This window comes from Lepisma saccharinum, chromosome 5 (genome assembly GCF_977018435.1).
Source record: "Lepisma saccharinum chromosome 5, izLepSacc3.1, whole genome shotgun sequence".
Lineage (NCBI taxonomy): Eukaryota > Metazoa > Arthropoda > Insecta > Zygentoma > Lepismatidae > Lepisma > Lepisma saccharinum.
This window is the reverse complement of record NC_139233.1, coordinates 78,518,657-78,546,088: the sequence shown is the minus strand read 5'-3', so window position 1 is coordinate 78,546,088 and position 27,432 is coordinate 78,518,657. Positions and strand designations below refer to the sequence as shown.

General features: G+C 38.0%; 1 protein-coding gene across 1 annotated transcript in view; it reads left to right on the top strand.

Annotated features, from left to right (window-relative positions):
- Window positions 1-25,995, top strand: part of Tctp (translationally controlled tumor protein) — a 41,594-nt gene extending 15,599 nt beyond the window's left edge. The window contains exons 4-6 of the mRNA XM_083122696.1: window positions 12,834-12,949; window positions 15,298-15,445; window positions 25,703-25,995. Coding sequence (XP_082978822.1) covers window positions 12,834-12,949; window positions 15,298-15,413 — 232 coding nt within the window. The 3' untranslated portion in view covers window positions 15,414-15,445; window positions 25,703-25,995. The remainder of the gene's footprint in view (window positions 1-12,833; window positions 12,950-15,297; window positions 15,446-25,702) is intronic.
- Window positions 25,996-27,432: the final 1,437 nt, after the last annotated feature.

Sequence of the window (27,432 nt, the reverse complement as noted above, 5' to 3'; positions counted from 1 at the left end):
GAATCACTTTGCAAACTGAATCTTTACTGATCTGTGAAGACCACGTTCCTCCATTCGTTTATAATGCAATTCCTATGATGCTGACTCCACCGTAAGCGGACCCTTCTGTGCACTGGATCAAGCGGGACACACACTACCGCACATCTGGCATACAGACCAGCTGTCCTGAGTCTCCGGTACACAGTTTGGCGAGAGAAACTCTTAACCCCTGACGTGGCTGCAAGTTCTGAGGACAGTAGGCATCGTCCGGTTTCATACCACGAACATCTACTGTGTCGTGGAACCATCGTCAAAGCCTGGAAATGAGTGCCACAGTCAACGCTGCTGTGACTTCAGTCTGCGTTTGACCTGCTTCCAAGCGTCCGATGATTCTTTGCTGACATCTTCGTACCATGTTCTTACTGTACATTGCACACTTTACAAGGGATTGTCCTCCGATCACAATGAGCGTTCGATACAGAATGAGGCACTCGTGTTCTGATATTCTGTGTTTTGTTTACCTTTCAATCACTGGTCTGTTTGACACTAGAGTAGTGTTGCCTATGGGCGCAACATGACTTTCACTCCTTGGTTAATATTTATGCTGATTGTGCAAATCTCCTCCTTCAATTTTTCTAATTTTTGAACACTACTGTATTATTGTAAGGGAGTATTGACACAGCATGTGACTTCCTCATTCAACATTCTCTGAAGATCTAGGCAGTGGCAATATGACAGGAATGATCTTGTCATCCACATTTTTTTTCTTTCTTCATAAACAGCCTATTGGCCTGTAGATTTGGATGTTTCTTTTCTGCTTTTATTTCACTCGAATACTTGGAAGTATTCTTCTGATAAAAAGTGTGAGAAAGACAGAGGCTTGAACATTCCTTTTCGCGAACAGATAACATCGAAGTTTTCCTAAGATCTTTGATTTTGGTGTCAGCCCCGTATACTATCCACACTTTCCAGAATTCACCAGCGTGCATCACACTGGTGCACCAAAAAACATCAAATTCGGTAAACTATGGAAAGCTTTATGCTGCAGCAAATGAAAGCTAGATTCGATGTGTGCGTTCATATTCACATTTATTAGGAAGAAAGTCACTGATTGTGACTAAATCACAGAAGATTTTTCATGAATATTATATATTTTTCACTTAGCGACATCTTATTTTGCATGTGCACTACGAATTTCAATAGTATTTGTTTGTAAAAATGTCTAATGTTGCTAATATATGCTTTCCTGCGTGTTGCAGCAGAAGATGCATGTTTTGATGCATCAGCATACTTTATTACACTTTGCGTGCAAGTGAAGGAGCAATAGTATTAAAAATATCGATAGTTTATGCCTGCAACCAGTTTATTTGCCTTCCGTGCAACAAAATCGACTTGACATTACCTACTATTGCCTACAGAATGCATATCATGAAACTGAACAAGTTTCAGTGTAGCAGATGCCATTTTAATTTACCAGCCACAGCAGCTCTGGAGCCCGGTGTAAAATGAAGTCATCATGGTTTAACCTGGTGAAACTTCTAGTGCGCACCGGTGAAATACGGAAAGCCGAATCATGCATCAGCGGTGCACCAGCATGTCCACTGGTAGATTCTGGAAAGCGTGGTCATCATATTTGGGGTGTAAGACCCACCCAAATGTCAACCTCACTTGTACATTGTACACCCTGGACTGCATTTTGCAGACTAATAATGCTCTGGCATCTAGGCCACCTCAGATGGTGCAGTGGTAGCATCGTCACTATATAACCAAGGTTTCCCAGGTTTGATAACCGGTGGAGAGGCACATACAATGGTTTGGATCTCACTTTAAACTGTAGGTCCAGTTCCAATTAGCCTTACCATGCATAAAACAAAACACCAACTCAATGAATCGATGCTCTGGTGTCTAGACCCATGGGACTTGAGTTGGGTGCTGCTCATATGTATTTGTGATTGTCCTTCCATCTCATCATTGATTCTCATCTTTGAAATAAGCCAAAAGTAGCAGAAACGAGAAGTAAAATAAATCAATTAAATTAACGTATTTACGCGTGTATAATGCGCGTGCGTGTATAATACGCACCCTCGTTTTGGATGGGAAAAAGCAACAAAAAATATATCTCGTATATAATGCGCAGTACAATTCAGGTCCCAAAAATGGCTTTCTTAGTGGCTGACTAACATTTACGGATTTAATTTAAAATTAATCATTAGACCATAAAAATGAGTTTTTCCTTGCTTTCGCAGCTGTTGCATTCAACACGCGACCTTGAACTTCCAAATGTTAGGCTTTTCATAGGAGAGGAGGGAGCAAAGAGGCATTGTTCAGTAAGGGAAGGGACCTGCATTTGCCACACCTCCATTGATGGACAAGAAGGGGAAACATCAGTTTTGGTATTCCCCGTCAAGATTACAAGTGGTCCGGCCAAAGGATGGACTTGGGAGATTCTATTTTTGTCTTTTCTGTTGAAAGCCATGGAGGGTCACATGAACCAATCGGCTTTGTCTAGTTGCCGTGGGGAGGGGGAATTCTCGTGGTATTCTGCGTTGCCAAATTTTTCATTTTGGGTCGTTTTCGAAACAGGTGGCACCCTCATCAAATTCAAGTACGGCGAAAAACTAATGGTTACCGGCACGTTGCAAGCGAATGGGTCTCTGATTTCCTGCGTGTCCGTGAAATGCGAGCGAAGGGGAGTCGTTGACAGGAAAAGGTTTCCTGTACGACTGGACAGAAATCAGGCGTGTTGCAACACCGGTCCCCCCTCCCCCTACTTGAACTGGAGGCGGAAAGTCTGTGTTTCCTAAAGTCCATTATTTGGCTTCTGCTTTAGACAACATGTGCACTGCTGCCAAACTGATTCTCGCTAAATGCTGCCTTCTCTAGAGTTTGGACACAATGTGTGTGACTAAGGTGTCTTCTTCGCCCTCCACAAAAACGCGAGTGGAAAATTGGCTGACGAGGACATAAATTGACAAAACGGGGGGTGGCTTCTTCATGAAAACTTTTCCTTTCTTCTTGCCTGCAACTTTGGAAATGGTGAAAAAATAGAAGGGTTTGTCAACCTCCGCTATCCAATACTGCAAAGTCGTTTGGAAATACAATTGGATCTAGTCTATAGGGGCTATCCACGAGTAAACAAAAACATATCGAACGGCACAATCGATTGTCGAACTGTAGCACAACAACTTCCGGTTCACGGCGGCCGGGTAATTCAAGCGCGTACTTGTGTCATTTCTTCTCGTTTTGTATACCGGATGAAATTGATCATATAAAAGCAGTTGACGACGAGGAGAATAAGAGATATCAGGGCAGAGTAGAGGCCTTTGCATATCAATTAGATGAGCAACTAGGAAGTAATACGGCATTATTCCAAGATGAGATCCATTTGCTGATCGTCGTTTCATTGGCGATATTTGTAGCCTACATATTAAATAGAAAGTAATTTTTCCTACAGAGCGAGAGTGCTTAAATGCATACATTTATGTTTTAAGTGAAAAAGTGCGAGATGTACGGACATATAAAAAACGGAAAAAGGAGCTTCTTTTCTTCAGTCAGGACGAGTCAGAGGGATGCGGATAATGCACACTTGCTGGTTTCGTGCTCGTTTGAACGCAGAAATACAAAACGCTCATTGTTATTTTAAGTCAATTTTCTGCTATTTGTGTTAAACATGACGATGAAGATGAATAATAAACTGGAAAAATTAATGATGGGACAAACACAATGACACACCATTGCCTCACCATGGTGTTCAAACCTAGGACCTCTTCTCCATCAATGTTGATTTGATTGATTGAGTTGGTGTTTTAAGTCCACTTTGTGCACAGTAAGGCTAATCGGGACTGGACCTACAGTTTAAAAAAAATTGGGATCCGAACCACTATATGCCTCCACCGGGAATCGAACCCGGAACCCCTTGATTGCAAGGCGACGAGGCTACCACTGCGCCAACGGGGAGGCATTCTATCTATCAATGTTGAAAAGATTTCCATTGCAAAAGACGAAAATTAATAATAGTACCGGCACTTAATTTTCTGGCTACACACAAAAAATATTTCCTCTGGTTGCACAAAAATTTATTTCCTCTGGTTACACACACAAAAAAAATCTGGTTACACAAAAATTTAATACAGTTCGTGTGTACTTCAAGAACTTAACGTGTAACCTATCTGGCCATGACCGAGCATCTTTTGAAAGGAAAAGTAATATTTTTGCTCACATCACTAAAACAGAGAAAAAAATCGAGATTTGAATGATTTCTCTTCTACTTTTAATGAAGTGCAAGTGGTGCGGGACGCAAAATTTTTGGTTGGGAAGGAAACAGGACGGGGTATTTTTAAAGTCCTGACGTTCAAAACGGGAAAAATAAATTGGGAGATTATAGGAGCGTAAAATATTCAACATTACCCGATACTAAAAGAAAATTATAATTATACACACAATTTCACCCTCGGGTGATGATTTATTTTGCATTTCTGGAATAAAACCTGCTAATTTCAATAAATTTCGGACATTTAGTACAAAAAAATGTAGGGAATAAACTATCATTTTTTCCGAAGTCTGGATCGGAATGGTTTTTTCTTTTGAGGTCCCGACTTTTTGGGTTTTTCCACATCCGTTGTCATTACTGCGCAGTCTACTCCTGCTAATGGTCTTCCAATTTTCACGCCTGACAGCTTGAATGCAATAATTTGGCGCCTAGATCTCGAGGAAATGGATGAAGAGAGATCCATGAAAGATTATTTAGCCCTGATCGTAGTTTACATCCTCCTTGTACACACTCATTCGTTCCTTTCATACATGACACAATCTCAGCTCCCTTTAGCGGCATGTTGTGAGCCTACGAACCGGAAGTTGTTGTGCTACAAGTATGGCGTCCGCGCGAAGGCACTTCCTTCCGGTGGATAGCCCCTATATTTCACTGTAAATTATTTTTAATCTGAAGTTTTTTGACGAATGCTATTTCGTTTGGTTACCAGAATGAAACTGAAAATGCACAAATGATTCCTTATTTCTATGCGCAGATGGGCGATATTTTACTCACTGGCGGAAAATATTCTTGTTAAACCGATTGTTTGGGGATGAGGGGTCACGTGTATTCTTCTGCAAGGGGCAGAGAACATTTTTCTATGCATATTATGTGACTCGTGTGTTGTACAGTGACGGGGCAAGGAGAAATGAGTGGATAAACGAGGGTTGTGGCAATATTTTCTGGGAGCAGTCAAATTTAGTGAACATCTAAATACCATTGAAATGCTTATTTGGGCCAAAAGAGCATATATTTATTTATTCTCATCTGCTAGGGTACCGTGGTGGTACAGTCGGTAGGGCATCTTGACTGACACGAAGTAGACCGGGGTTCGATTTCTGAAGTGGGTGATATAAACTGCCGCATAAAATTGTTTGGGAGCTCACCCAGCCTCAAATAAATGAGTACCTGAGGACAACCCTGGGTGGAGGGTAAAGGCTGCCTAAGCATGGTGCTAATCACATGACCTCCAAACTGGCAGAGATCGCAGGACGTGTGTGGGGTTAAAGGTGGTCGGAACATCGTGCTGATCACGTTATCTCCCACATCCCCCTAGAATATGCATCACGACATGTGCAAAGTGCACGGAGAACTTTACTGTCCCTTTTCCCTTGTTTGCTGGGGGGGGGGGGGTTTAACCTCCTCATGTCCCCCGTGGTACCATCACTAGTCTTATAATTACTAAAATGTGACAAGTATTACTGCCCCGATTTTCTTGTTTGTGTGGAATTTAGCCCGACACGATTGATTGAATTGTTTTAAGTCCACTTTATGCACAGAAAGGCTAATGGGGACTGGACCTACAGTTTAAAGTGGGATCCTAACCACTATGTGCCTCCAACGGGTATCAAAGCCGGAACCCCTTGATTACATTAGCCCGACACGAGACATCTTACTTAACCAATTAACATAAGGGCGAAAGCATCCCTCCTCCTTGCCTGTGACGTCTAAAATTAAAAGTAAGCAGTTGCTCCTGGATACGTACAATACAATCAACGTATGTAAAAAAAAAAACAACAGGCAAAAAATCACCCATCTTGCCCATACCCGTGTGCAGCACTTTGCAATAATTGCATGGTTCAGCCTGTTTCGATCTTTTTTTTAATGTCCTTATCTGCGACACGTCCGAAATCTTGCTCGTATGTCTGTTGTGTTGACAGCATTTCCCCCTTCTTTCTTTCTGCAACTTGGGCGGGAAATGAGTGCGCAGTAGCATACTTCTGATAAGACTTATGGGGCGGAGAACCTTCAGCTCCACTACCCCTCCCTCCCGTTGCCAATGGTTGTTGCGAGGTTAGTTGGCACCAATGTTTTGTCTGGTTGCTACAGCGCAATGACTCATCCATCGTGAAGGGGAAAAAACAGCATTGTTTTGAACCTTGTCTCCCAAGGTTGTTTTTCTTTGATGATTAGGAAACACAAGCGCCAGACACAACTCGAGGAGTTAAAAGGCTAGGTATATTTTTTTTGCACCTTCTGAGAAACAGGATTGAAATGCGCACGATGCTAAGAATAAAATATAATTGTTGCTTTCCTTTAGAGCCATTCACATGCTGAAAATAAATCACGAAATATTAAACGTTCACGTGGAGCGAGAGAGAGAGAGAAACGAGAGAAACCAACCGACGAAACACTTTATTTACGGGGAAACTAAGGGTGGAAGGGGTGTTTTCACTTCACAAGATTGCTAAATTCAACGATAAATCGTTGATCAATATGGACGTAAATCAGAAGTGTGTCCAGAGGGGAGAGGGGGTTATAACCCCCTCACTTTGGCCCACTATTCCTAAAAAGAAAAATAACGTCAAAGGCAGAAAAGATGGGAAAATGAAGGCTGACTACTAAAAGAAAGTATACCTACCCCTCCCCCTGAAAATCCTGAGCACGTCACTGATAACCCCCCTATTGTGACGTTTAAAAATATGTAAGTTTGACAAAGCTTGTTTTGAGTTCACTTTATGCTGTTGGGCTGATCGGGACTTGATACATATTCAGCTCGAAGTAGGATCTGTGAACTGAATTTAGGATACTTTGATTACAGTATTGAAAGATGCTTGATGTTTAGCTACAAATGATCATCCCCTCCAATTACCCGAGATTTATAAAACTAGCAACTAAATTACCAGTTTACAGAGTAAACGGATATCCCACACAATCAGATGCATAAATTGAACCTAATAGGCGGCAGTAGAAGAAATCAACCACCTTCCCAACCCTCGAAAGTGGGTCGCGTTAATCCGTTACTGTTTTTCACAGCATGTCTTGCTTCTTCCTTAATAATCGATAATCATACTGCTTTCGTTTCTTATCGACACTTGAGTTTCGTTCCTCCCTTATGCTTACCGCATTTTAAGTTTTCTATTTATGGGCCCCTGGAAAACGTCAAGTCGGGGTTCTGGATAGCCCCAAAAGTATGATCCTGGTCTTGTTTTGAAGCTCTTTGCAGCTGTTTGTAAAACTCACTACAATTGTAGACCCACGTTGCGAAATAGATTTTATAGAAATTAATATTCAATGAAAAAGCGATGTGCGTTGAAGATAATGCGGCCCGTATTGTAGGTACAGTCAACAGCAAAGGTAATGGTAGGCAAATTGTCCACTGCTATTTTCACTACTTCTTTATTCTACATCCTGTGTTGTTTTAAGGAATGAAACTATGTTGGTTCGAAGCAGACATTGTTCTCTGCTTATTGACGTCTTTATTTCAATGCATTGTCATCACATTGTGTAATTCAGGTCGAATGAAAATGGTGGTGGACAATTTGCCTACTGTTTCTTTCTCCGTTGGATGTACCAGACTTGCAGTGACAATCCGCAGATTTCACGATTGCGATGTGCGTTGAATCGCTTGTTTACAATGGTAATGGGTTTCAAAAACAACTGCAAAGAGATTCAAAACAAGACCAGGATCATACTATTAGGACCTCGAAATACTAACAAAACTGTTTTTCACGAAATTGATAAACTTTTTTTTGGCCACACGTTTTTTATTAATAGAATTTCAAACGGAGGGGTCATTTGGAAAACATTAAAAAAAAAAAGAACTTTATTGTTCTCTGGACAATAAAAAAATCGAAGGCATACTCAGAAAACAATGGTTGCCATACATGAACGCTAGTGGTGTGCCCAGAATTTTCGAAAAAGGGGGGGGGGGCATGTATTCTTATTTTAGTACTTGGCCCTCATTTTGTTATTTTTTCTGCCTTGACATTCTCTTTCTAGGAATGCTTGGCAAAAGGGGTGGGGTTATGACCTCCACGAACCAGCTCCTTGGGCCCGCCACTGATTAAGGCAGAATTGAAGAAGCTAAATTTTGATGTAACTATTTTTATGCAGGTCTGCTGGTCAATTTTTAACAGGAGTCCAAATTTGAGTATCCCTAATTTTTAATCAGACAGTAGTTGTAGGTCGAAAAACTGTTACTATGTCGATAAAGGTGAATGACAAAATGCCTATTCAATTAGTCACCTACTGGACCAAGACATGAATATCGCCTTCTGTACATTATGAGTCACCAATGCACACCACCTCCCCCTCTCTCACCATGTTAAGCACCCCAAAACTTTCTCTTCTGCAACTTCCTTATTCATTCTGTAGTAGAAGCAAGAGATATCAGGATGGGAAAGAGAACGAGTTATATTGCTGCTTTCAAATTGCAAGTTGTAAAGTGTGTGCAGGAAAACTGCAACAGGGCTGCGGCTCGAAAATTCGATCTTTGTGAAGCAAATGTCCGAAACTGGCGGAAGCAAGAGGAAGAACTGAAGAGAGCTCCATCCAAGAAGCGGGCTTTTCGGGGGAAGCATTGCAAATTTCCAGAAGTGGAGCAATTATATTATGGATTTGCGGCGCTAAGGATATGCTATTTCGACTGATATGCTCATCTTCGAAGCAAGCAAAATAGCTCGGAAGAAGAATATTCCCGCAAAGGACTTCAAGGCTAGCTAGGGTTGGGTCCGGCGCTTCATGAAGAGAAACCGGTTGTCCATCAGGCGGAGAACAACACTTGCACAGAAGATGCCCGAAGAATATGAAGAACAGCGTACCAGATTTTTCCGATACATAATCAGGCTGCGAAAACAGAAGAACTACATGATGTCACAGATTGGCAATGCAGATCAAACTCCATTGTGGTTCGATATGCCAGAATCGACGAGTGTTCATCCCATTGGAGATAGATCTGTGCAGGTTCGGACAACTGGAGCAGACAAGCAACGGTGCACTGTTATGCTGGCTATCACGGCTGACGGTCGCAAGTTGCCTCCGTATATAATATTTAAACCGAAAAAGTCCCCAAAGAAGCATTTCCATCAGGAGTTATAGTGAGAGCGCAGGAAAAGGGGTGGATGACGGAAGAACTCATGAAGGACTGGTTGAATTGTGTGTGGGATCGGCGGCCGGGTGCTTTATTGAGGCAACCTTCGATGCTTGTCTTAGACAGTTTCCGCGGACACACCACCAATGATGTGAATGAAAGAATTCGTCATTCGTCAGATTTGGTGGTGATACCGGGGGGAATGACGAAAGTGCTGCAGCCCTTGGATGTAGTTATCAACCGCCCGTTCAAGGTCGCAGTGCGAGCTGCTTACAGTAGATGGATGACATCAACGCTGCATGAACTCACACCAAGCAGGAGGATGAAACGTGCGTCGCTGCCAATTGTTTGCGAATGGGTTCGTGAGGCATGGAACTCCATCTCCATGGAAATGGTGGTCAAAAGTTTTAAAGTAACTGGAATATCAAACAAGATGGATGGAAGTGAGGATGAGAAAATTTATGAAGACATAGACTGTGAGACCAACAATTCTTGCAAGACATAGACTGTGAGACCAACAATTCTTGCGACAGCAGCAGTAGTGACAGTGAGTGAGTGTTGTGCCATTTCAGACAGCTTGTGTTAGTAACTGAACTGCTTGGAGTGAATGACGAAATTAAATGTAGCCTAAACGTTATTTATTTATTTACGTGAGTCAAGTTACAATAGTGCAGTAAATATACAGAAGTTATTTCTATTTGGTAAGTGTTGACGTAATTATTTTACCTTCATATTTGTTATTAGGTTATGTTATTTCAGGTTATATGCCATCAGTGGCGTGCCCATGATTTTCGAAAGGGAGGGATTATGTATACTTTTTCTTGGTAGTCAGCCCTAATTTTGTCATATTTTCATACTTTTGACGATCTTTTTTTTTAGGAATACTGGTCCAAAGGTCCCCCTTGGGCACGCCACTGTATACTATGTATATTTCGTTTGGTTTTTCTTGTCATTTTGGCAGGGGTCGCAGATATTGGTGACAAGTTTCAGTTCAGTTCTTTTTTTTTTTTGTTTGAGAAAGCTATTTTCCGTTATTTCTCCCGCGAAAAACACCACTGATACGCCTCCCGTGTGACGGGAGGTGCATCATCGAATCCCGCCAGAATCCCACTATTCTCGATGCGTCAGAAAGTTCCGATACAAAGGAAAGGAAAAATATTTATACGTTTTTTTTTTAATATTATTAATGAAGAAACCAAATCTGTCAGTGGCCAAGCGGGAGCCAAAGCACCCCCCCCCCCCCACACTGTCCAGCATTCCTAAGAAAAAGAATGCCAAAGATTGAGAAATATAAAAAAGTATACATACCGTCTCCCCTGTGCTTCGAAAAGCCTTGGCATACCATTGCAACTTCATAATTTGTATTTTCGCCTGTTGATACGTGATATACTCAGCGACAGTGAAAACATGCATGGCTTCACGCAATTTTTTACGATGATTTCCTGCAAATTTCTAAGGCGAAAACGATTTTTGTGGAAGTTATTTCTCCCGCGAAAAATGCCGCTTGATACGCCTTCCGTGTGACAGGAGGCGCGTGCTTGAATGCCGCCAGAACGGTGCTGATTTTCTCGATGTCGCAAAACTTTCCAATACTAATTAAAAACTCGTGGAAAACTGCCATTTCGCTTTTAAAAGTTATTTTTTAAAATTATTATTGCTAAAGGAAGACAATCTGTAGATATATACATGTTATACGCAGTGACAGTGAAAAATATTTTCATTTTAGCTGTCCGAATTATTCCGTGCATAATACGCACCAGTTTTGGGGGTCAAAAATTTTGGAAAAAAGTGTGCATTATACACGCATAAATACGGTAATTCTTTCATTCTGTCATCTTGTTCATCGAATCCAGGAGAACCAAGATTTGCAAGAGATTCAAGTACATCATCTTCTGCACCATGGAATATGTTCAACAACCACTTTTTTTTTGTCTTTGCAAGTACACTGCCGCCAAAGTGACCCTCACACCTTTTACCAGGAGGAGTTACTTCCAAGTATTGGAGTGAAAGAACAGCATAAAAGGAACATCCAAATCTACCCATCCCAATATGCTGTTGAAGGAAAAAAGTAGAAAATGAGGCTGACAAAAAGATCATTCTTGTCATATTCACACTACCTAGAGCTCCAGAGAATAATTACAGTTGACATGTTGTGTTTGCAGAAAGAGAAAATGTTCATGCATATGCCGGGATCAGTCTCTGGGGGATACTGAACTCTCTCTTTGTAGTGCAGATGAAGAAAAGTGTGAAAACAATGACTTACCAAACAGTCAGATCAGTGACGAGGAATTTGAATAAAGTGACTATTGACGATATGTTTTTTCCAAATTATTACAAATACTCTTAATCTTGATAACAGGTGAGATGATTAATTTTCAAAGGACAATTCAGAAGTCACAGATCACGTTACTACTACTTTACTATAATAGTTATAATAATAGTAATAATGAATATTTTTTACTTGGAAAAATCTGGTGAATAAACTTTAATGAACATTATTTTATGTACAGAACCTCCATGGTGACCCATCTTAAATTTCGGATGTCCTGTATGGTCACACATATTTTCCAGCAAAACACCTGTAGTAATACATGATTGCATGCCTCTAAATGAAAGCATCCTCCATACACATGTCTTCGCTTTGTGAAATTCTACTGGGATGACATATCATACAGTTTTCAGATTTAATTAATATTTGTTGGTGGGTTTTATAGTAGTGTAAGATTTCAATCGTTTTCAGAGGCTGGGGTATATCTAAAGGTATATTAGGGTTATTATTTTTATCTATTATGTCGGGTGGGGGGGAACTATTTTAAGATAATTAATTTTCCCATCAATTTTTGAACATACAAATGGTCAAAATGACTCCTAAAGGTGTTAACGATATATGGTGGTTTTTGTTTGTTAATATCTACAGAGGCAGCCATCTTGGATGTATGACATCACACAGGCCATGCAATAGTAGGCAGCAACAAAATATCACATGCAGTAATTTTTCCCCTTTATATGCCAGAATGTCAAGTATGCTTAGAATCCTTGGCGAAAAAGGACACGAAACTGTTTCACTGGATAAATCTCCATAACGTAAGTTATAAAAAAACTAAGAACCAAGTTTGTTCCTTTTTTAATTCTGAATAACAACAAATGTCAAACCACTCTTAAAGGAGTTATGATCGATTTTCTTAGTGACTCCTGATGTTTGCCTTATCCTGCTTTCTATCTGAAAAAGTAATATAAGTTGGATATTTCAGGGTGTGCTCTGTTGATTACATAAACTTCTAAACGTACTTGATTTCTGAACTTCCCATTTGGTTTCTTAGATTTGTTCTGGCTGATTTGTCTGTGGAACAAGGAGTGCTGACTGAGGTACACTCAAGGCTTCTGACAAGCGAGAAGTTGAGCACTTTCCATGTAGTGAGAGAAGTGGATTATGTTGTGTGTTATCTCAAAGTTATGGTTTTCTGTCAGGAATATTGAACAAAATTTCAATTAACTTTTGTTTATTTCTTTCAGATTGGTAGCTAAACTTGAAGAGAAGAATCCAGATCAAGTAGACACATTCAAGAACAACATGAATAAAGTAATGAAAGACATTCTCGGAAGGTTTAAAGACTTGCAATTTTTCACAGGTAATTAAAAATACACTTAAAGAAGCCATTCTTTTACAGTACTTTTGTCGTTAATAATGAGGATGAAAAAATATGCTCCTAACACCATAGATGTTTTGCATTCTCAGTACATTAAGAAATGAGACACTAGTATGTACAGTCACGGACAGTTTTGGGTTGTAACAATCTCATTAACTTTCAATGGATTTGTTACAACCCAGTAGTGTCCGTGAATGTACAAGGGCTGTTCAAAAATTAACCGAACTTTTACAAAATTAAGAAAATGTACTATTCACTAGCAATGTGGACCTGTCTCCTTAAAAGTACTACCCTCCACTGCGCACATATCACTCGTAGCACTTCTTTTAGTCCTGGAATGCTTGCTGGAACTCGTTTTGGAATGGGCTGTAGGTCCCATAGTGAATTCTCCTTGATATTTGGAATCTGTGACATTTGAGGGTTGATTTCAACTTGGGGAAAAGGGAACAAGTCTGGTGGTGCCAAATAAGGTAGTAGGTGCTTGTGGGACAATGGCATCGTGATTCTTTGCCAAAAACTTCCTGGAAATGAGCATGTGCACGCCAGGACTTGCATCTGCAGATTGTCCAAGAATATTGTGTGACTTGAGCCTATACTGACGTTCAGTTCAGAAGCAACTTCACGCACAGTGAGATGATACTTTGCACGTATGAATTTCCACACCCTTTTGATGTGAGACATGTGGAGGTTTGACCCAATCTGAAATGTCTTTGCCATTGGTAACACTCTGTTCAACTGAAACATTCCTTACCATCTGCTCTGTGTAATGTTGTGCATCTCTGAAAGCTTCAATTTCGCACAGAAATTCAAACATACTAGCTGCTCTTCCAGTTCGTTCATGGTAGGGTAACTGCAAATCGCCGCGAGCACTCAACGCTATCTACTGTGTTACTGCGGTTAGCAAGTGTTGAGACTGGGCCAAGTTAATAAAATAACTAAGGACACCTTTAGGCACAACCACTGTTGGTTTTCTTCAACAAATTTACATAAAAATTTACAAAATGAGTTCGGACTTGTTTGGTATCTACGGGCCTTGTAGATACATTTACATGTATTGTTATAGAGGTTACATCTTGCAATGATTCATTCTTCTTAGAGTTGGAAAATTTTTCCTCACACTTCTGTGAGGTCACAGTAGTCTAGTCGGTAGGGCATTTTACTACCACGCAAAAGACCCATGGTCAGAATTCTTCGAGGGGTAAATTTCTCCTTATTGTATTGTTCTTGCATCAAATTCCCTCATTTTAAGCTAGTATTGTAAACTGTGATTGAAGAAACTTTCCTCTCTAATTTCTTTATTCAAGCTTGATTATTTTCACCTATATCCCCCAGTTTCTGACTTAGAGAACAAATGCAATTGTACATTAATTTTTTTACATATATATATTGCACAGTAATTGCACCAAAGAATATTGCTTGATACTTTTTTTAAAAAATGTTTTTGTACACCTACATTTTACAACTGACATAATCTATTCTTCAGTGTGATAGTCAATCATTGATGCAATGGTCAATGTTGGTCCTTCGTGTAATTCCTGGGTATCAAATGAATGCATCATTGTTCCAGTGGTGTATTCTCCTAAACCAACCTTTTTCACATACAGTGGAACCCAGATTTAAAATTTCCTGCATTAAACATTCAATCTTATGGTCCCAACATAGTAAAATGTTATAAAAGTTTTCCTCAGTTTAACATTTTCCTGCATTTTAAGTTTTTTCAGCTTGTCCCCTGGAAAACTTAAAATCTAAGTTCCACTGTGCGTATATAGAAAATGCTGAAAATTTTGAAGTTACCTTGACTCCTGTTTTTGTTTCACTTGCATGCCTGCATTGGTGTTTTATTTCCATTATATCACATAAATACAGTGGAACTCCAATTTTATGTTCCCGGATTTTACATTTTCCCGCATTATACATTCAATCCCACCATAGTAAAATGTTGTAAAATTTTCCTTGATGTTACATTTTCCAGCATTTTATTGTTTCATCTTTGCCCCTGAAAAATGTAAAATCGAGTTTCCACTGTATTTACAATAAATAAGGAATTGTTATTAACCAGTTCAAATTTTCGGAATATGCCACTGATTGTGTCCTATCATTTAACTTCATTCTTACAATTAACTGCATAGTTCGAAAAGTGACAAAATAATAGAAGTAGCAGGACACCTTTAAATTTCTATTCATTTACATATTTTAACTATTGAGACAACTAAGTTTAGTGTCATTTGGATACTAGTAGACCCATTTTTAGAGGACATCATTTTTTACAATCTGCTTGTATTAAGGTTGCATGTTCTTTAAATCCTGATTTATTTCCTGTATTGTTTCAGGGGAGTCTTGTGACATTGATGGAATGGTAGGTCTTCTAGAGTACAGAGATATAGATGGAGATAGTGTCCCTGTTTTCATGTTTTTTAAGCATGGTTTAGAAGAGGAAAAGTTCTAAGATTGGAGATAATTTGTATATCGTCTTTACAAGTAAGTATCTTGTGTGATAAATTACAGAAGGTTAAATTTTGTTTTGTGTGTAGTGTTTTTAGTGGTTATTCCAAATTAAAGCTCTTGGTTCACATTCTTATTTATAAACAGCCCTTGTGCCATCTTTCTTTATAAATTTTGCTGTGTTTATTTTTACTTAAGTGTAATGTACAGGATGATTCTCATAGAACCAACCTGACAAAATGAGTTGTAATATTAAATACACCATGTAGATATTAACTTAATTTAAACATGACGTATCTTGGATAGTGTACCATTGTGATCAGAGCATGTGTTGAAAGTGTCCGCCGTTTTCAAGAAGGCAAGCCTCCAACCATATTTGAATATTTGCCGTGAGACTCTGTAGTGTTTGTCCTGTGATGTTTCTGATTTCAGCTGAAAGTCCTTTAAAGCTTGTTACGTAGGCAGTTTGTTTGCATACATCCTGTTCTTCACAGTACACCTCAGGAAAAAATCGGGGCTGGAAAGGTCGGGGAGCCCCTCACATGGGGACGGCACTGCAAACACATTCGTACTTGCACTGCTACATGTCCTTGAACCTTGCATCCTAAGTGCTGCCACCTGTTAGACCACCTGCACACCATTCGACTCAGCATGGCCCACGGATTATTGTCATAATTGTGAGTAGTTATATGCATCGCCTGCAGCATTATTACCAAATTCATCAGGTTGGTTCTATAAGAATTACCCTGTATAAATAAATATGCTTTTAACATACCAAGGTTTGAAACAAAATTGACATTTACATGTAGTTTGTCAGACAATGCACTCTTGGGCACCAGAGAATAAATTACGAAAGTCTTTATTTCAGCCTGTGGCATTGAGGGATTTATTTTTTTATAGCATGCAAATGGTTCCGAAGAAAAGTGGCGATTATATCGGAACTTTGTGGGCATCATGAAGTTGTTTTAACTCTTGTTTTTCTTTAGATGTAATTTCATTATCATCAAATAAAAACAGCTTTGCGAGATTCAAAACAATGATGCTCTTTCCTTCGCGCTGGATGAGTCATTGCTATTATCGGCAAGTGACAGCTTTGCACTGAGGCCGGCTCGAGTTTGAGTAACAGGTGGCAGAAGGGAAAATCCTCCGCATTTTAAAGATAACGCAATTGTCTAAGACCGAACTTTTATCAGCAGTGTGAAAAGGAAAGAAATGATCCTTGCTTTATGTTTTACCAAACAACAGACAATAATTTGGGCAATATTTGCTATGCAGACAGCTGCATTCAAACAAGAGAGAGGTACCTGAATTCTGCAATTGTCGCATTGCCATGCACACCAGTGCACAGTGATCCTGAATGCGAAAAAAGTCTGCAGAAATATAAATTTTTACTTTTTGGTAAGGGGATAAAACATTACCACTTCTGTAAACAACTAAATGGGGCATGAAACTGCCATAAAAAAAAAACCTTGTTTTCGGGCCTCAAAAAGGCGGTTCGTGAAAATTGAATTTTCAGACTATATTTTGTACTTATTTTTAAAACTTGGAGCAATTTTTTTTTTCGCCAGATAATATAATTGTGCTAGGTAGACTCACATCATCTCAGTAATGCACAGAAAAAGAACACATATGTCAATTACAATAAAACATGTTTTTATTCTTGACTTGAAAATATAAAAGTTATCTTGAGTTAACATAGCTTTCGCTGCCAGTTCCGACGACTATTTCTAAAGCAAAGGTTACTTTAAAGTATTGTGAAAACTGCACGGGAAAAAAAGTTTTGCTACTTTTTGCTATTTTTGACAAATTTAGCTTACTTGTGAACATGTGCTCCATTGTTAATGAGTCATCTGGCAACCCTGAATGAAACGTGGTCATGTGTGTGCAGACTAGGGGAATAGGTAGTCTCAGATTTCGCTATCAGCTGATGCTTAATACATATAGAAGTAGTGCAGTGTAACAGATATTTACTCCTACGTTCCCAACAACCCCTAACACCTCCCAAAACATTCATAAACACCCTCCACAAAATTGTCCCCAAAGACTCTGCTCTGTTAATATTACCCAGAAGCAGAATAACTTTGTAAATCAGTTATAATTACATTAAAGCATTTGATTAACATTAACTTTATTGGTTAAACTAATTGTATCAATTTTGAACATCTTGATTGCGTTTCACAATTGATAAAAATGAGAGAAAGTATAATGTTTAAATATCAAGCTGAAACTCAGGAGCATACATGTGGTTGAAGTTTACACGAGCAAAGTTTTTACACCCCTGTGAGGGAAACTAAGGAAGCCTCATATCTGATTCAAGGTCATGACATTCGAAAGTGTTTACTGGAAAGGTACTGAGAAGGATCGCCTCAGGCACACTCATTGGTAAGGATGAAAGAAATATTTCAAAATCTTTTGGTCATTTTTACCCATTCTCGTATCCTTGCAGGTTAATGGTGATTTAACATTATTCCAGAAAAATCTGATGAAGATAGAAATTAGCACATTAATTATTTGTTTCATTCGTGTTAGATTCCATAAATTTTAAAAATATCGCTTAAGATTGTGTTGATCTGTCGTGGTGCTGCAGCAAAGTATTTTAAGGATATCAAAACTGTTGCCGAAAAGAAGATAATATTCTTAAAAATAATTTCAGTTGACTTTAAAAAAAATGGGGTGTTTCTATTTGCTTTTTCTTCACTCTGTGCAATCTCAAATCAAGATTATCAGTTTTGAAGAAAGTAGCGACAGAAATAATAGGTGCTAAACGGAAGAGCTTCGCCGGGAAAATACGTGTAACAGGGTTGCACCGTGTCTTGAAAACTGAGAAAAGTCAGGGAATTTGGTTGGTCAGGGAATTTTGCATATTTTCTGGAATTGACGCGCATTTTGGAGTTGCAGGAGAACCAGTTACAAAAATGAACGAACGGTTCATTTCCACTTCCGAATTTGGTTCTTGTGATTCCAGTCCCCCCCCAAAAAAAAAGATTGTTCAGAAACTTGTTCCTCTAGTCATTGACTTCTAGTCTGTTACGTACAAAATTATGGTTCCTTCGGATTTCGGATCTAGGTTCTTGGATCCGTTCATTTTCAACTCGTTCTTGTGAACCTGTTCAAGACCGGAATTTGGAGAGGCGTGAGATTTTTCCTTAGAGAACAAGCTACTCAAGACGAAACCTACACACCAGCCATCCTCAGAATGTCTTGCAGAACAAAATGTTGCTCTAGCTTTGTGTGTGGTGAGAAAATTTTCTTCAAGAACACAACCGTTCGGAAACCGTTCTCTTTTGATACATGAAGCGGAGCTGTTGGTGTTCAGACAGTTCATTGGTTTTGGATCTGTAATAAAGCTTGAAGAGAAGAATTTCACGTAACTGGCTGTGGTTGACGTCACACTGGACAGGAGCGGACGCAGAGTAAAAAAAAGCGACGGACTACTTCGTTCTTCATGTGAACCCGTTCTGTGAATTTGAGTCCTTAGTTTGCATCCCGTTCAGAAGCAACCTGATCAACTAGTTCATTTGCTCGTTGTCGTAGTTTTTACATTGCAGAGATGTGTTACACCCAAGAAATTAGTGATTTTATGCAGTATCAGTGACGTCATTATTCGAATATGCAAGTGTTTTGTGCATGTAGAACGAATTTATTTTTTAAAAACTGGTGCGAAATAGAGGAATTAAACGTACGCTGGTCACACATCGTTGTTAGGTTATGAATGTTGGTTTGATGCCAATTGTAATTTTACGTATTTTTTGCGTGTTGAATGAAATTATGCTGAAAAGTGGTGAAAATGGGCCCAAGTTCCATTTGTTTTATTAAGATTTCATAATGCTACAAATGAAACTTTTACATGGTTCGATTTCGATTTATGTCTATTAACCTTTAGTCCGCCCACGTAACACATGTTACCCAAAAAGTATGTCCCTTGTAGAATGTGTAACATATGTTACAAACAGCTTTAGGTACAATTATCAGGGGTTTGGCACACTTATATTTGTATATCGAGGTTGAAACACTGACAGTTCGTTCGGGAACATGTGTTTAAGAAAATTCCAAATCCCCCCCCCCCTCCTTTCTCGGAATATGTCACGTGTTTGGGTGCCCAAACACGTGTTGGCTCGACACTTGACAGACACAATGAATGCTTGGTATTTACGATGCTGTTTTCCTCCAAGCTTCCAACGCTGTTATTTAGTACTGATAAGGCACACATTCTTCTTTGTGTTTAGACCTGGTGATCCAGCTGAACGAGGGGGGGGGGGGGGTAGGGCAAGGAGAGAGGGGATTTGATGAGGTTTGGTGGTGTCAGCTTTCTGTCGCCTCTATGTTAGAAATGCAATGAAGCTTGACGATAGCCAGAGGCCAGAAGCATGAGTGTAAAGCGTGCATCTATCCAGAAGTATAGACAAAACAAATGATTGCAAAGGCTCCCTTCCCTCCTGTTAGGACTAACAAAGGCCTCACCAGTAGCTACACAAGATGCAAGTGCGAACGAAAAAAGCAAAAGTTCAGGTTTTCTCCCCAAACTAGCTGGAGAAGAGGGGGCAAACTCCACATTTTTATGATTTTTTTCATTGAAATTCGGCTGCCCATAACCCCTCCCCCCCATGGTTGGGCCATCCAAATTTTACATGGTTGCCGATGTATTACCTGCAAAACAAAAGTTATCCAAAGTAGATTGGTCCCATAGTGTCAGTTATAACAATTTTATGAATAATATGCAAATTGGCTAAAATTCGCTAGAGTTTTAAGTTTTGCTTTATTATTCAAATTGTATTGCACCCACGAACATGAATCAAGTTTCATTCTGTTGCGGAAGGTCCATTCTTTAAAAAAAAGCAAAAGTTTCGGTTTTCTCCCCAAAGTAGCTGGAGATGGGGGGTAAACTCCAAATTTTCATGCTTTTTTCATTGAAATTTGGGGGATGCAGCCCCCGCCCGTAACCCCCCCCCATGGTTGGGGCATCCAAATTTTACATGGTTGCATGCACTGATGTGCCTGCAAAACAAAAGTTATCCGAAGTAGATTGGTCCCATAGTGTCAGTTATAACAATTTTATGAATAATATGCAAATTGGCTAAAATTCGCTAGAGTTTTACGTTTTGCCTTATTATTCAAATTGTATTGCACCCACGAACATGAATCAAGTTTCATTCTGTTGCGGAAGGTCCATTCTTTAAAAAAAAAAAAAAAAAAAAAAAAGCAAAAGTTCCGGTTTTCTCCCCAAAGTAGCTGGAGAAGAGGGGGCTAACTCCACATTTTTGTTTTTTCATTGAAATTCGGGGGATGCAGCCCCCGCCCGTAACCCCCCCATGGTTGGGGCATCCAAATTTTACATGGTTGCATGCACCGATGTATTACCTGCAAAACAAAAGTTATCTGAAGTAGATTGGTCCTATAGTGCCAGAGTTATTACGATTTTTCTCCATTATGTATACGAATTCAAATTTCCCGCTCAAAGCCTCTGCGACACTGGGCTTACTTTCGTCAGACCGTGGGGCGTACTAAGGGTTAACACATACTGCAGAGTTTTAGCGATTACTTAAGATTTTGTCAATATATGCTTTTGTGGTTAGGTTAGGAAGGTCAGGTTTGGTTGTCTTAGAATTAAAATAGACCCTGAATGCACTCTAATATGGTTCCGATTTATGTAAGGTCATTTTGAAGGTTTTATTTTCAACATAAATAACTTTTTTCTAATCCAAATAGTGCTCATTATTTTAAGGAAGGTTCAAATTTCATGTCACAACGATAATTAGTGTTCCTGCTAGGAAAATTTGAAAAAAAAAATTATTAAACATTCAGAATGGTTACCTTGTAATAGACAAATTTTGATGTATTCTGTAATATAAAATTGGTTCCAGCATGTGGAAAACTCAAATAATGGAGATATTTGATTCCAAAGTATGACCCATTCACGTTCTGAATTTCCGTAAAATAAATTAAAAAATATAATCATTAAACTTATTGCATATTTTGTGAATCTACATGACCTAATTTTCTGTTGTTTCTTATTTGTATTGATATAATTGAGGTTGTATACAGGTTACATTGTAAAGCTTTGATATATGCCACATTTTTTTATTGATTTTTTTAAACCACCTTAATGGTAATGACTTAGTGAAAATGGGGAAGTACAATAGTTATTTATTTTTTCATTGAATAGCAGAATAGCATTATATTTATCACTTGGTAAATTTTCAGCTAATAACTGTGTATATTCATATTCATAATAATTAACGAGCCTGCATATTTAATTGAAAAACATGAGGTTCAAAAGCAAAAATCATGACGACAAACATGTCTGGAAAACCTGGAAAAGTCAGGGAATTTCATAAGGAAAAAATCGTAGCTACCCTGTCTAAGGAACTCTCATTCACAACCAAAGTAGCCTACATTTAAAGGAAGGAGGAAAGATATTGGAACTATTAAATAAATATCATTTAATGCCTTAAAAGATATTAATTTATCTTGAAAGTGATTTCATAAGAATATTAAATGTTTAATATAAAAATATATACACTATGAAATAATTAAGTTTCTTGAGTATCTGTTTTGTGAAGAAACAACGTTTCAGGATCCTACTGTTCCCTTCTTCAGGTTTTCGTCTATGCCAGAATGATCATTACATAGCAGCGTCAATTAAGGCAAGGATTGAGGTGGCAGGTAGAACATGTTATACTATGTAATGATAAACTAACAAACTTTAAAATTCATTGAGCAAGGAAATATGAACGATACTAGAACACTATCAGATTACAAATACTTATTAAAGAATCCATTCAATAATGTTTGTTAGAAACAGAATTACATAATAAAAAATGTCAACCTGATATGTTCCATAAGGCACCAAACTGCCTTTTGCATGGCACACTTTCTCATACATCATGGCTGTTACTGCCAATGCAAAACATTTTTTTTTATTTGATGGAGGGGGGTGCTTAAAATTAATATTAACCAACTTAGATACCAGCTTCCTGTTTCATCATAAGCCGAAACTGTGATTTGTAGGCATCCCCTTTCCAGAAAAAAAAAATCATGTTCCAATTTGTGCGCCTCTCCATAGCGAGTTTTCTTTTTAGAAATACTGTGAAGACTATTTGTAAGAAGATTTATAATACACACAGTACTTTTAAGCACCTTCAGTTTAAAAGTTCATTATATACTTCAGCAGTAGCAAACCTGATATTTTGGCTAACCAAAAATTACCTGTATTTATCCTAATGTATAAACATTTTTTCCCTGGTAGGCAACTCCCTATTTCTGCTCAAGACATTCTTTGTTCACAATTTCCTCCATCTTGCATTCACATTAGATGTCAGTTTGGTAAGGTTGCAACATTTTTAATTTTATAATGTGGAATTTTGTAATTCGTAACTGTTACATTCAGTATGATAGTTTCCACGCACAAGTCAAGCAAGCATGTTTTAGTACCTTGCCTCCTTTGGATGTAGGGCGCTACACATGCAAGAGAAAATGTTTTTCTTAATGCTATATTGTACATATTTAACATAAATATCGTGCAGCATTGAGCAAAATACAGTTTTCACAATGTTGATAGTTGACAGAATTCTTCACATTTATTAGGACTGAGTAAATAGCAATATTAGTATAACAACCAACCACATTAATGAAGTAAGTGGTATAACTCAAGAATATTAATTATTGAGATTCTCTTGTCTTTGGTGGGAACTCCAAAATTTTGGTATCGACTCTGATGGAAGTCGATATGCTGCTTGACAAGCTGGGACCCTCAAAGAGCTGTTGGAGAATTTTTAACTTTTAATGCACATGTTACCATGGGTTGATCAGCGAGTGAAAATACTGCTTGGAAGTCCCAAATTTATGCTCAGATGGGCTGGACCTACAATTAAAGTGGGATCCAAACCTCTGTTCAATGTACCCCTACCTGTTCAATGTACCCCTACAGGTTATGTAAAGCTGGGACCATTTGATTTCACCACTATTGTCTTGATGTTCAGGGTGAGCTACTTCATCTTCAATATGATCATCACTCCTTCACAGCCCCAAAAGTGAAAATCAACCATAAAAAGCTCAATTCCATACTTCGCGACAATGCATTTTACTCCCAATACCATTTCCAGATAACTGATCAATCGGTAATGTGTGGCAAATCACTTTTCCAATCAGTAGCACTAGCCACAAAATTACCAGAATAATTATAATATAGGGCCTATTTTTAATGCCTGGTAAACTTTTAGGTAGCCAAGTACCAGTTGGAGTTTACATCTAGTCTTAACCAGCAGTGTTTTTTTCAATGTTTAAATGAGCAGTGGCTTGCTGATTGTAGGGTATGCATAAGAATTGTAAGTGGCAATGCTGGGGTGAGGACATGTAGATGTCTTGATTCAAATCAGTCAAATTTTACCTGGTGTCAGAAGGTAGAGCTACAATAAAGCACATGTGGTTGTTTAAAATCATAGTTTACATTGTAAATACAAAAACTCGTAACATGTTTTTATTTATTTTTACAAAGAAATTACATATTTGGAAAGCAAAGTACCTTTTGTTTGAAGTGAACTTTGTTCACACACAGCTCTCAACTATTTCCTGATAATATTTTAGCAACCGAAGAAATTACCTACCTACATTTATCACATTGGATAAATGTTTTCTTTACCTCTCCTTTCTGCTCAGGATATTCTTTCAATCTTGCATTTGCATTAGATTGCTAATTTGGTAAATTTGAAGTTGGTTTCGAAACATTTTAATGTTATTGTGTGAAAATAATTTTTCAAGCTGGATTATGTCAAATATATGTGTCTGGTAACTATTATATTCAGTATGAACGCTTCCATGCACAACAAGTAAGCATGTCTTAGTACCTTGCATCCTGTGGGTGTAGGGCGCTACACATGCAAGAGAAAATGGTTTTGTTTTAATGCTATATTGTAGATATTTAACATAAATATCTTGCAACATTAGACAAAATACAGTTTTCACAATGTTTACGGTTGATAGAAAGAATTGTTCACATTTATTAGGATGAGTAAATAATAATTAACATTGATTAGTGAAGATTCTTTACACGTGCTATCATTAGGGTAATAGGTTGAAATACTTGCTAAGATATTGATGTGGCATGTTTGTCCAGCCATTTATTTTAATTACAATATCCCCCAAAGTATGAAAGCAACATATCTAACAATCTGTTTTGTAGTTGCCCATCATTTAACAAATATAATTTGTAGAGTCTTGTATATTTCTTTTTTGACAAGGTGCATTTTCAGACAGTTTTGTCACGAAATAATGCAAACTGCGAAATGGACTCTTAAACACAAAATTTAATTTATTTACCCACGTGACACTTTCTGAAGTCACAATTATCCTGCGAGTTTCACGGAAAATTAATTAATTCTGCTGTAAATATTTGAAAAGCAAAAATGGATCCCTTTATACAGGAATAAACTTAACATTCTTGTAATGACATACGTGTTATTAGAAGGAATGTCATTTTATATACTGCTTTCTCACTGCTATAACAGCGAAAATTTTTGTTATTTAACATTTTTGTAACAAAACTTTGCTTTTTTATTTACCAAAAATATGTGCCGCCTCTAATAATTTGTAACTTTGGAATGATCTGTTTATAATTCTTCATAACTGCTTTTGCATTCAGAAACCTATTAATTCTGTCCGGAAGAATGACTACATTAAGGTAATCCAAATTTTCCCCTTCCACAGGTGTGCAAAATATGGAGGGGAAGAAAGAAACTAACCACAACTGTCTATGGTAAAAACTTCTATGAATTATTTTTGTGTGCAATAGTCCATGTTTGAAAAGTGTTCCCTGGAAAGCCTCCCAGTGTAAGAGGATTTACAGACTGAAAGCCCATGTCTAAAGATTAATGTTTTAAAGTGTGTTTGATTTGTATATTTTATTTTCACTGGTAGTTGAACATGGCTCTCTGTACATGTTGCTGGCTGAATACTATTTTGTCGTAAGTCCATCTACACTAACTCTGCAGGAGAGCTGATTAAAGTTTGATTTATTGGATTTGGAATACACCATAAGATTTGCATAAACATTTTATTATTGCTGATAATTTATGCCACCTGACAACCAGATACGTTGCTTCAGAATATGGTGCATTATCATGCATTGAACATAACTCATCAACTCATCTCCGGCAAAAAAAAATAGGAGATACGACAAAACAGCATTCAGCTAAGGATGTGATTTTTTTAAAATTCAATAAATATAATTCATCTCAAATTGATCTAACAAAATCATACTTTTTCTAGTGTGCTACATCTATTTCTTCTTTGTTACAGGCTAACCACAAATCTGTTCCTGGGTGACAAGTATGGTGTTGTGTGGCAACATTTACTTTGAGAAATTGGGAAGAAATTGAAATTATTTATTGACCTTGGAAAAAGATGAAAGAAACTTTTCCAGATTTTAAATATTAAAAGTATATACATGTGCAAAGCTTCTAAATTGGAACTGTATATATGTGTACGCCTTTGTATTTATTTATACTGGAAGATGGGTTAAGATGTTATTGCTTCTGCCTTCCACATTTGAGGTGATTTTGAATTTTTCAATAAACAAAGCTTGGAAAAGACTTTGGGTTGCATTATTAGTTAACAGAATGTGTGTGAATTTGAGATTTTTGTTTGCTATGGTCAGGTAATACCTATTTTTTTTTTCCAACTTGAAACGATCTACCGTATTTATGTGTGTATAATGCGTACCCTGGTTTTTAAAAGCAACAAATAATTAGAGAATAAAATTACCTTATGAACTTGCAGTGCTCAAGAAGTTATTTCCTATTATTTCTCATCCAACAAATACCGCTGATATGCATCCCATGGGACAGGAGGCGCATGCTTGAATTCTGCCAGAATGGCACTGCTTTTCTTGGTGTCTCAGAACATTTCACAGCAAAGCGAAAATTGTGGGAAATGGTATTTAAACTTTTATACGTGATTTTGCTCATTCCTTCTTTACTTTTTCTGAAAAAAAAACTTGAAAATATATACTTTTGCTGTGATTAACATAACCTTTAATTCGAGGCACAATCAGGACCCTCAAACTAGCAGTTTAGCAGCACAAGATTTCTTCCATTAAAGCATTTACATAACTCCATATCATATTATTTGGCCAATAATATATATTAATTAGTATTTTATATTTCCTGATCTTTTCTTTCATCCAAAGTAGCATAAGAGACAGAACGTTCCTTCATTTTCTGATGAGCTTATTTCAACTGCATTGCACATTAGTGTCGCCATCTTGAATGGCATGCTATTGCCATATTCAGAAACTGCAGAATGTAAGCATTACGAGATATAACATGATAGGGTTCTGTAAACATGAAAGATCAATGCAAGTGTCACAAAATCATTGAATGACCCTGTACGGGTTCATGGTGGCTGGCTGAATTATTCAGTGCATAAAACACGCCACACTTTTTTGAGGGCAAAAATTATTGGGAAAAAGTGCACATTATGCATGATTAAATACATTGTTAACCACTTCCCTGTGGCAACATTGAAGGCAAGTGCTTCCAAAAGGGAATAATCTGTATCAGTGGTTCCCAAACTTTTTCCTTTCAAGGCACTGAAATCATAATGAAGGCTTAAAACTTAATGCTCAATATAGTGTGGCTTAAGTTAACACACATTTCAAATTCAGAAACGAAGTACCAAAACCATCTGTAGACTTAAGAATTGTCATTTCAGAAAAGAATATTGGAATATTTCACGGTGCACACTTTTAGAACCACTGATCTAAGAGATGCAACTGCAAGTTCCTTTAATCATTAAATCATCGTAAATAATAACTATAAAAGATATTGCAATGTAGTACTGTCAAAATAGTGTACACATGTGGAACTCCTGAGTGAACAACCTTGGCATTATTAAAGAGGGAGCAGCATTGACAGGAGAATCTGATATGAAATTACTCATATACACAATTGGAGTAGCATCCATATTCTACAGGATGGCTGTCGACGTGGGGAATAATTTTTAGGTGAAAGAAAATTAAATTCTCATAC